Below are 12,049 nucleotides of genomic sequence, written 5' to 3'. Positions count from 1 at the left end.
TTACGTATAATTTGATGAAGTTGCAAATATACAAACAGTCATACAGACATTTGTGTCATGGGTAATTTGTGCAAGTTGTGATTTAAATGGCCTCAGACCTTTAATACACTATGGGACAGGAAGAGGTATATGAATAAGGCAAAATGGCAAAAGTACCTGCATGAGACTTAAAAAATAAAATCAAAATGTCTCAAAGCAGGATAGAAACACATACTTAGAAGACAATATGAAAATAAAGAAATCCCCAGAACTATATTGACTTATGCACAGTTTTGAATTGTTTTGTGTCATAGAAAAAAGAAAAAATATATAAAGAAATGTATTTTAAGTCTTCATCCAAGTGTCTGGTAGCTTGTAAAAAGCATTATTTTCTATGAATGATAGGAGAAATAAAATAATTTTATAAGATAATGGCAAATTATTTCTATTTCACTTAGTCCAAACATATCAATCCCAGGCATTTGCTATTTTGCTAATATTTAATTGAAATAGTGAAACTCCCTTGAGACTGTTGTAAAGCCTACAATTACTGATTACTTTGTATGCAGTGCGGTGCCTTTTGTGCTCAAGTGATTGAAATGCAATGGTACTTTCTAACTTTTCATTTGAATGTTGAAGGTGACACATACTTTATAGATATTCTAATCCCAGTTATTATCATTTGAGATTAGAATCTGAATGTAAAACAGGCCTCTGCTAGCAATGTCTATTATACTCAATTGACAGACATGAGATTGTATTGGAAATGACTGAAGCTTTCTATCATGGCACATATATTTTCAATAGCCAGATTGCTTCAGAGTGTTGTCTCCTTTCAAAACATATCATTATTATTTCCAGGATCAAATAGTGGGTACAAAAAAAAAAAAAACAAACGGAATGAGTATAAGAAATAGTATAGGTAATAACTGGTTAAGTATGTTTAATGATATGAACAACCTTTTGTGTGAATGCACATGGGGAAATAAAATATATAGTACTTATTCCTAATTTGGTACAAAATGAAAAGTACAAAGCTCATTGGGAAAATAAAATAAAAATTGAGAAAGAACAATTATTGTTGAAGCGAAATTTTCCTATGTGCCCTTACTACTTCAAAGAGCAAATTCCATTCATTTCCTTCCCTTTGAGTTTTCAGTGAACTCATTGATTAAAGTGATTTAAAACCCTCAGAATTTTATAGTTTTCCAAAAAAAGATTAATGCAATTATAAAAATCTCTGTTTTAAACAGAGAGAAGATGAAGTAGGAATGATTAACTAGAATACAATGAAGGTAACTTTTCAGTGCAAGAATATTGAGGGCAGAAACTAATTCTAGAGTCATATAGAAAGTAAAGTTAATCAGGGCTGGAGAGACAGTACAGAATGTAGTACACTTGTCTTGCATATGGCCAAGTTAGGATTGATCCCTGGCACCCCATGAGGTCCCCAAGCCTAAGAGGGGTGATCTCTGAGTCAAGTGAACTCTGAAGATCACTGAATGTGGCCAATAGAAAATCCAACAAAAAGTAAAGGTGGGAGGTAAGGCATTTGCCTTGCATGCAGAAGGATGGTGGTTCCAATCCACGCAACCCATATGGTCCCCTGAGCCTGCCGGGAGCGATTTCTGAGTGTAGAGCCAGGAGTAACCCCTGAGTGCTGCTAGGTGTGACCCAAAAATCAAAAAAAAAAGTGATATAAGGTTAATGTTATGGTTAATTGATAACAAACATATTTTCTATTTGATCAATAATGGCAGCTGATGCTGATAAATTCAACCCAGGTTTTATATCTATGATAACTGGAATGGAAATCTCTTACCCTCTGGGGGTAAGAGAACAAATGATAAACACCTCTCCCTGAAGCATAAAGAAACTTTTATTTATTTATTTATTTATTTATTTATTTTAATTTTTATTGTGACCAAAGTGCATAACAAATCTTTCACAAAATTATTTATGGTACATTGTGACAATGAATGAGGGGCATCCCACCACCAGTGTTGTCCTCCCTTCGCCCCTGTTCTCAGCATGTATCCCATGTCTCCCTCCTTTACCCCCCAGAATACGAGTGTATCTGGTCTTCACTTTACAGCTTGTAGTAGATTGGGTATCTATTCTGTTGTCGTTGGAGATAAAAAGGATAAGAAAAAGAGAAGAAAAAATTTGATAGCAACTACCAAAAAAAAAGAAAAAAAAGAAGGAGAAAAGAAAGAGAAAAAAAGGAAGAGGGAAGAAAAAAAGAGAGGAGAAAAAAATGCACCCGGCAAAGAGAGAGAAAAAAAATCTCCAAATAATAACCATAGAGTGAAAAAGAAAGAAAAGAGTGGAAGAAAAATAAAGTCAAAAACTAACAAATCAAAGGAAAACAAGAAAAAGAAGGGGTGCTGGAGTGGCAGGGTTTGGCTTTCCCCCACTTTTTTTTTTTTTTTTTTTTTTTTGCATAGGCACAGTAAGCATTGAGGAAGAAAGGGAATTCCCAAGGCCTAAGAGATTTGGGTTTCTTCATCCTTGAAGCATACCATCAAGGGATCAACCACTGGCTCCATATATACTCATTACCCCATTCCAAGGGCTTTTTTGTGGTGCCAGAAAACTTTCCTCTCAGTTGTGGGTAAAAAGCACCTTTTATAAGTTAGAAAGTCAGCAGCAGAAAGAAAGAATTGGATTGCTCATCAAGTCTGTATTCTCCCTTGAACACATCTTTCTTGCTAGTCTCTTTGCTTGCTCTTTGGAACTTGTATTCTCTCTTGAGTACGTATTACCTCTCTAACCTTCCCATACACCTCTGCCTCTTTCTAAGTAAACACCAACAGCATTCATTTTGCTTTACCAAAAATAAAGGCGAGACACAGTTGTTATGTTTCAGAAATCAATAATGGAGATGACATAGTTGATTTGATCTCTAAGACCCCACCCTGCCACACCTCTGAAACACTATGAGTTTAATATTTTCTGGATGCAAAATCCTGGAGTTAAACATCCTTAAAAACAATATTTTGCAGGGCTGGAGTAATAGTATGTGGATAGGGCATTTGTTTGCCTTGCACGCAGCCAATGTGGATTGGATCCCAAGCATTCCATATGGTTCCCGAGCCTGCCAGGAGTGTGATTCCTGAGTGCAGAGCCAGGAGTAATCCATGAGCACAGCTGAGTGTGGCCAAAACAAAACAAAACAAAACAAAACAAAAAAAACATAATATTTATATACGGCCTATTCTGCCACTGTGCTAGATCTTTTTATAGTCATTATTTCACAGAGATTTTCTTGCACGACAGCAAACTTTTCTTCTAGAATCTCCACAGTAGTCAAAAAAAAAAAAAAACAAAAACACCAAAATACCTCAAAAAACAATAGCCTTTCCTTCTTTATTACAATTGAAAGAATCTTGAGTGCAAATATCATTGGTATCTTGTAGTAGATATTATAAAACTTGATTTTTTAATCCTTTCAAAAACTTTGAGAATTACAAATTCACAAATAATGTATATTACTTCACTAATTTTTTAGTTTTCTCATTCATTAGCTCTTTCTTATTTCCCCTTTCTCCTTTAATGTCTTCTTTTACACTTCCATAATTTCCCCACTCATTCTGCTCTTTTTTGTTCTCTTTTTCTCCCAATTTTAGTCCTTTTCTTACTTTAACTTCTTCAATCTCTTAATGCTTTGTTTCCTTGCTTCCTCTTTTATCATTCTTACTTTTGTTCCTTTCTTTCCATGACTTCTTGAGACTGTTTAACTTGGCATTAGACTGAGCATGAAGAACACAAGAGGGGTGAGACCTAATTTCCCCCCACAGAGTTTACTCCAAATAGAGAAATTTCTCCTTTTCTACCTTATTTGTAACTTTTATAACCACAAGATGTACACAGTGGACTCTGGATAGTAGGCTTTGAAAGTCACTTCCAGCTATGTACTTACAGCTATGGCAAACCGTTGAATGTTGTCATCCTCACAGTCTTGGATGACCTTTTTAAGATGATAGTTGTCATGAGACTCTCCATCGGTCACAATAACCATAACTTTATTAACACCTCTTCGAGCACCCCGTGCTTCAGTGAAAGCCTCCCTCCTGAAATATTATAAACAAGAGACAAACATCCCACAGTTGGCAAAGTGATAAATATATGAAAATATCTACAACTCTAAGTAGTCCATAGTCTTCCCTCCAAGATTAATATCCACAAACACTGTTCATTCTGGGAGGTCTGATGATGCTTCTCTGTAATAAGTTTATTTTTATTCTACATGATGAAGAGGCCACTGTTCTGCTAATCACCACATGTCCCAAATACAAAAGACAGCAGGATTGCATTCTTTGGCAACTTCAAAGGGAGGGCTTGAGAGGGCAAACTTCAGGTTTAGATAGGGTCAGAATTAAAATATCTTTCCCAGCCACTCCTTTCACTAGAAACATCTTTCTTTACAGGGATTTTCCTTCTTCTTTAGTTGAAGTTTTGATTTTTCTCCTAATTCATTCCCATTCATACTTTGAAACTCAAGAAATGACTTGAAAATACTGCTATGGCTATAGAGAAGATTTATTAAAAAAAAAAAGAGAGAGAGAGAATATTTGTGTGGTTTGAGAGTTTTCTGGGTATGTGGGAAATTCTGACAGAGGAATAAAGAGTTCAGAGGGTAGAGAACTGAGTCAACTATAGGATGGGATTACATGGAGTTAAAAGGATTTGAAATAGTTATAAAAAAAAACTTGGTCTGAAATAGATTTTAGAAAACAAATATCTAGGAATAAGGGTGAGAGGAGAAGGAGTGCGTAAGGAAAAAATTCAGGAGTTGGAGAAATAGTAGCAGGTAGGGTGATTTGCTTTGCATGTGTTCAATCCAGGTTTTGTCCCTGCCCCTCCACAAGGTTACCTGAACCTACTGAGAGTGATTCCTATGTGTAGAGCCAAGAGTAAGTCTAGGGCACTACCAAGTATTGCCCCACCTCCCAGACACCCCCACCAGCAGTGCTATAACCTAACTGTGAAGAAGGAATTCTAATCAAATTGACCAAGCCTGTAAGAAAAGAGATGGAAGACAGAAAAGAGAGGTTTCTGGTTTTTTTTTGTGTGTGTTTTTCACACACACACACACACACACACACACACACACACACACACACCTCTTTTTATTATTTTTACTGTTCTTGGAAGAAAATATCATATTTTATTTAGGACAGAAATAATGAGTAGATTTCATTACAATACTTGTTAGATTTTGGTATAAAATACAGTAAAATACAGCAATTTTTATACTGAAGAGTTAATTTGTATATTTAACTTTGATAATGAAGACAAACAGCTGTATTCTGGAGAAAGCCAAATAAATATTTCTTTTAAACTAATCTTATAAACAGTTTGCAAACATATTAGTTTGTGATAGAGAAATAGTAAATAAAGGATGTTGGTATCTGGTGAGCAGAGAGAGAGGATGCTGATGGCATGAACAGAAAGGAGTTTATTTGAGATCATTTTTCCTTAAAGACATTGAACAACTACCAGAAGATAATAGTTTTTTCTTGTTTGGTTTTGTATTTTTTGTTTTTGGGCCATACCCGGTGACACTCAGGGGTTACTTTGGCTATGCACTCAGAAATTGCTCCTGGCTTGGGGGACCATATGGGATGCCAGGGGACCTAACCAAGATCTGTTCTAGACTAGCACAGGCAAGGCAGATGACTTACCACTTGTGTCACCGCTCTGGCCCCAAGATAATAGTTTTTATTCCTTAACTTGGTATACACACAGAATTTTTATACTATATTTTACTTAAAATATTTAGAAGAAAGAAAGGGCAAATTTTAAAGCTATCTAAGCCCTCTCTATACTATACAAAGTGGCTTCTTCACATACTCTAGCAAAGGGCAGAGAAGATAATAAAGCCTTTAGATGAGATTGGATATGGATGTTATATGCAATTTAAACTTTTTTTACAGTTATAATTTCTTAGAGGATCATTAAAATTTCTTAACTTGCTTAAAGTTCAAGGCCATAACTGTATGTGTGAAGTCCTGTAATATCTTTCAAGATACACACACAAAAATAAATGAATAAATAAATAAATAAAACTCAAGGCTAGAACTGAATAAAAATCAGTTGAAGGAGATGACTAAGATCTTTCTGGGGAAAAATGGAAGATCTGAAATAGGACAGAGTTGGTTTTATATAAAAAAATACTTGCATATGTATCTATATACACATAAATATTTAAATACATAAATATATTTATACACACATACATTTATATACACTGGTCCTAAATATGCCCAGTCTGTTTCAAATATATTAGACAGCAAAACGCCCTTTGATCTCCAAATACCCACCATTTAGTGTCCTTTTTTGAATTAAACATTGATGCTCTGCACACATTTAGACTAATATTAATGTACCAGTAGAATCATTTCTTTTGGACAGGAAAATCTAGGCCTTATGTTTAAATAGTGTTTAAATAGTGTGATCACATTTACAAGAGAGAAACTTCAAGATAGAAACGAGAAACACAACACAAAAGTTCAACTGAAAGACAAAATGTGGAAGCACAAGAGTCTAAAATATTGAAATCTGTTTGCAACTAGTCCTGCCTAAAAGGGACAAAGACTACAAAATATGCTTGAACATGAAAAACTAATGCTCACAAAGAATCCTCAGTAGCATCATTATGAAGTTTTATTTATTTACAAAACTCAATAAGCTCTGTGGCTAGCCCTTAGTGAAACACAGGCAGAGATCCATATAGGGACATGGTATTTAAAGTATTATTTATGCAGGAGCAAAGCTGCCAGGATCGTTTTTCAGTTAGTCTTCAAAGATGAATATTCATTCTTAAGTGGTTGCCTCTGGAAAATGCACAGCTCCCTACAGGCACAGAGGTTTCAAAGAACACTTTGATTTATTCTGAATGCTGTGGTCACATTTAGTAAATTATTTAAGAGTGTGCATTCAGCACACCTACACATGTGCATTCTGTGTATGCAAATTGGTGATCTACAGGTAGGTAAATGTAAAACTACCCCACCTTGGGCCTCAAATAACAGAAACCACATGCTTTTCTAGCCCTTAAATGAGTCTACAACTGCACACGGAATTTTAACTTCTAAATATCTAGCCATTATTTGTAGACTTCACATGAACTATTTTAGCTCCTTTGAAACATTGATCCTTGCAGCAGGCTAAGTTAGAGCACAGTTAATTAACCCTTCAACTTCTGTACTCTCATCCAGGCTGGAATTGAGGCAATTTAGAGAAAAGTCAGAAAAAAAAGAGAACATTACAAAATAGATTCCTTTCTACTTTTAATCTTTGTACTAAAATTAATTTTAACTGGACAGTATTTAATTTGAATTCTTAAAAACTATTATTTAAGAATTTCAATAAACTTTGGGGCCTGACAGATAGCACAGATAGCACAGCAATAGCCTTGCATGCTGCCAACCCAGGATGGAGATGGGTTAGACTCTGACATCCCATGTGGTCCCCTCCCCCTCGAGTCTGCCAGGTGTGATTTCTGAATATAGAGCCAGGAGTAACCCCTGAGCGCGGATGGATGTGGCCCCAAAACTCGGATTTCACAACTCACTCGCTATGCTTCTTGGAAAAGAGGTTCAACTTCTCTGAGAACCAATTTCTACATATTCCTCTAAAAAAGGCCACTGGGTCTGAGTAATTCAGATAAGATTGTAAAAAACTGGTGCTGGTGGAAGAGTTATGTAAACTGTGAAGAGCTATGCATATATGCATTGTCATCTTGTTATCCTACAAACCTGGGTACAAAAAATATTGGAATGATGAGTGGTGCTGTTTGGTACAGTCAATTACAGTATGCATTTCCAGCGGTATAGAGAGACAAATCAATTGATAAAAGGGGGGAATGTTTCAATTTAACCTTCCCTACAAGAAAGGACAGTTAATTTCTTCTGTCTTAGAGTTGCCTAGACAAAAATGAAGCATGATGAAAATTCTCCACTAATGTTCCTGTTCAATGCAAGGCAGGTTTTGAATGGGAAAAAAAGCAGACCACTAGGTAGCAAACAGAAAATGGAATTGTGGGAGTCATATTCTATATCATCACAAGTATGACCAAGAACAAATGATTCACTTTCATTTCCAACTTTAGGAGGAAATTTATAAACCTTATTAGCTATTGTGCACTCCTTCTTCTCAGACTATTAAAAGGCAGGCATGGACCTGGAGAGTTAGCATAGCGTTGTTTGCCTTGCAAGCAGCCGATCCAGGACCTAAGGTGGTTGGTTCGAATCCCGGTGTTCCATATGGTCCCCCGTGCCTGCCAGGACCTATTTCTGAGTAGATAGCCAGGAGTAACCCCTGAGCACCAAAAAACAAAACAAAAAAAAAAACAAAAAACAAAAAAAAAGAGGCAGGCATAACCCATGCCTCAATTATTGAGGTAAATATTATGTAACTCCAAAGCATTCCATTGTTGTGAAATTACTGATACATTGGGATCTTCCATTTTCCCTAATTAGACCAGTGAGTGAGGTATTTACAGAAACAATCCCAGAGACTCACACTTTAATATTAATTAATGTTCATAGGCACTTGATTTTCCCACTGAACATAAGGGTCAATTTCTCATCTTGCTGGGCACCCCCATGGAGTAAGTGCCAAATTCAGAACTGCACTGTTTTTAAGAGCCTTGTCTTCTATTTATCTCTCACTTGTCTTTAGCCTCTCTCAAGAATCTTGGGGAGTGGCTATTCAAGTGTACAAGCTGTTGTTTCATGGTAGTGTAGAACTATTTGGAGAAACTTTCCCAGTTGTACTTAATTAGGAAAATTGAAACTATTAACTTGATTTTTTTAATGTGAAGAAAAAATAATTTCAATAATCCTAAACCAGGTACTATAAATTTATAGACATACTAGGATATGTAGGCAAAGAGTAGAAATGAATAATATTAATTTACATTTTGTTTAAAATCCATACTTTTTAATTTTTTTAATTTTATTTTTTATTGTAAGAATTTATTCAAGAGACAAAATTGATTAACATAATGAGATAAACTAACATAACATAATATAGTAACATAACATATAATATAATTTATATAATAATACATATAAGTCAAGGAAATTTTCTGATTAAAAATACAATATTTTTCCCATAATGGCTTACATATCTTTCACAGTAGTATTTTAGGTACATATTAACACTGAATCAGGGGAATACCCATCACCAAATATGTCCTCCCCCCATTCCAGTTCCCTTTCTACAACCCATATACCCCACCATCGCCCCCCCACCCCTGGGGCTGCTAGAGTAGGTGGACCCCTCTTTGTCTGGCTTACTATTAGTAAGCCATATCTGTTTGGTCCTGGAACCCTCCCTTGTTTCCCACTCTAGTTAAGAGGCAGAGCTAGATAAATCAAGGTATGTGGTTTTGTTTGAAGGAAAGAAAAGCAATAGATTGGGGTACAAAATAAGATGAAAAGAAATAAAAAAGAAGTCAAAAGTCAAATATGCTGAAAATGGGAAGTCCCTCTAGAGGTTTCCAACCTCAGTTTGAGAGAGGATGTGAAAAAGGTAATTGAAACACCACACAATACAGAAAGAAATATCGAATTAAATAACCAGTGAGCACTAAAGCAATAAAGACAAGCACTACACAATAGTCTCGGTTCTGAAATCAAATCATGCTTGAGTGCAAAAAGAAAGAGAAAGACAAGACAAAATAAAATAAAATAATATTGGAGACATCAACCTTAATTTCCACACCAAAATAAAGATGTCAAAAAATTGATCAATCGATAAATAAACATGTGGAAAAATGATTGTTTTGTGCTTTTTTTTCCCTTTTCTTTTTCCCCCTGCATAGGCACAGTAACTATTGGGGATATTGTAGAGGGAATTCCCTTGACCTAGGAGATACAGGGTTTCTCCACCCCTGAAGTATACTGTCATGGGATTAACTCTAGACTCCTTGCATGATCATTTACTCTCCCCTTGTTGCTTTCGAAATGGTGTGTGGAAGACAAAATCAGAAGACATGTCACCCTTTGATCTGTGCAAAAGCCAAGATCGCTATATACAGACGACTGGTTGTTGCAACCAGGACTGGACAGTACACATCCTGGGACCAACAACAACAACAGCAACAAAAAGCTTTAGCTTAGCTTTTGGTCTACGGTCTGTTCAACAAACAAGAGCTCCAATTCCAGAAGTCTGACTGAGACAACCGCAACTGAACGGGTCTTCCGGAAACATAATGAAAGACTTTATCCCAGGCTCCATTCAAGGAGCAACATAACGACCAAGAACACCAACTACAGAAGATGGATTAAAACGACACTGAAGAAGCATAACTGCTAGAACCACAAAGAAAGTCTTCATAAACTCCATTCCCTGAGCTGCACAGCCACCAAGATCTCTAGATACAGAGGTCTGATTTTAATTTTTTAAATTTTTTGATTTTTGGGCCATACCCAGTGATGCTCAGGGGTTACTCCTGGCCATGTGCTCAGAAATTGCTCCTTGCTTCGAGGACCATAATATGGTATGCCTGGGGATCAATCTGCGGTCTGTTTGGGTCAGCCGCGAGTAAGGCAAACACCCTACCACTGTGCCATTGGTCCAGCCCCAAGATTGATACCTTTAGGAGCTGAGAATAGAGAAACAAGTAAAGCTGAGAATAAATATATAAGGGAACAGTATAAACTAATTTTTATATTAGTACTCAAGAACATTTCCTATAAAATTTTGTTTCATATATAAATATAAATATTAATATATACACAATATATTTATTAAATATATAAAATAAATTATATGTCATACAAATTATTTAATATATATAAATTACATGTTATATCAATTGATTATATGTATATAATATATACAATATATGTTATATATTTATATATGTTATTATATAAATATACATAAATATATATTATATAAAAATATATATGGTTTCACACCTGGATATATACAGGGTTTACTCTTGGCTCTGTGCTCAGGAATTACTTTTGACTGGTTCAAGGGACTGTATAGGACGCTGGCAAGCCAAAGCAAAGGCAAATGTCATACTGTGCTATCATGGCCCTATAGTAATTAAAAAAAATGAGTTCTCAGTTTAACTCTTAGAACCATTAAATTAAAGAGTTGTGAGGTATTATAGAATATCAGAAATATAATACTATAATTATTAATTAATCAGTTACAATTAACTTTAAATAAGATGGCTTTCCATATTGCTGAGGAAAGTAGCTCACTAACAGGCTAATGTGCATAATCAGGACATATTCTTGCATAGTCTTTGACTTTGGTTTATATTTTATTCATATACCTGGCTGTGTCTATTCCAAGAGCGGTCATGGTCTGGCGGCCACCTCTCTGGACTATTTTATTTGCTGCCACAAGCACGTCTTCTGTCGATGAGTACTTATTGAGGCTGAACTCATGGGTTACATTTTCTCCATACTGTACTATTCCAACCTGAAATATAAAGCCACTGTGATTATCCACTCTGTTTCATTCTCCTTGCATTTAAGCAGGTAATTCAATTGTATTACATTTGTCGTTTTTCAGATGAGTTAAAAAAAATCTAATGTGTAGAGTGCCAAGATGGTAGGCAGTGGGTGGGGAATGATGTAGTACAAGAACACTGGTTGTTGACAGTGGTGGGGGGGATTGGTGTTGAAAAATTATATGCCTCTCAAGTATCAATAACTTTGTACAACATGGTTCTTTAACTGAATAAAAAAGTTTTGTTTTTTTTCTTTAAATACAGTATACACAAACCTTTCTGCTTTCACAGCAATAAATATTGCTATTCTGCACATATTACTCACCTAAATAATAAAAATGAAACAACTAGTCATTGAATTTATCAACTTAACAATTTATCTCTTTAATAGTTTTACTTTGGGTGGATGATGGAGCACCTCTGGTGGTTTTCAAGAGTTATTACTGTATCTGTATTCAGGGATCACTCATGGCAATGCTTTAGGGACCATATAGTACCAGTGATCAAACCAGGTTTGGCCATGTGATCGGCAAACACACTAGCCTCGGTACAATTTCTTTGGCCCTCTTCACCAGTTTTATACTT

At 35.5% G+C, this 12,049-nt stretch overlaps 1 protein-coding gene across 1 annotated transcript in view; it reads right to left on the bottom strand.

The window, feature by feature from the left end:
• ITGA1 (integrin subunit alpha 1) overlaps positions 1–12,049 on the bottom strand; it is a 162,589-nt gene that overhangs the window by 49,227 nt on the left and 101,313 nt on the right. The window contains 2 exon segments of the mRNA XM_049768148.1: positions 3,902–4,052; positions 11,285–11,449. Of these exon segments, the coding sequence (XP_049624105.1) occupies positions 3,902–4,052; positions 11,285–11,449 (316 nt within the window).

Source organism: Suncus etruscus, chromosome 2, assembly GCF_024139225.1.
Source record: "Suncus etruscus isolate mSunEtr1 chromosome 2, mSunEtr1.pri.cur, whole genome shotgun sequence".
Taxonomy (NCBI): Eukaryota; Metazoa; Chordata; class Mammalia; order Eulipotyphla; family Soricidae; genus Suncus; species Suncus etruscus.
Note: the sequence above shows the minus strand (reverse complement) of the source record. Positions and strands in the feature narration are given on the sequence as shown.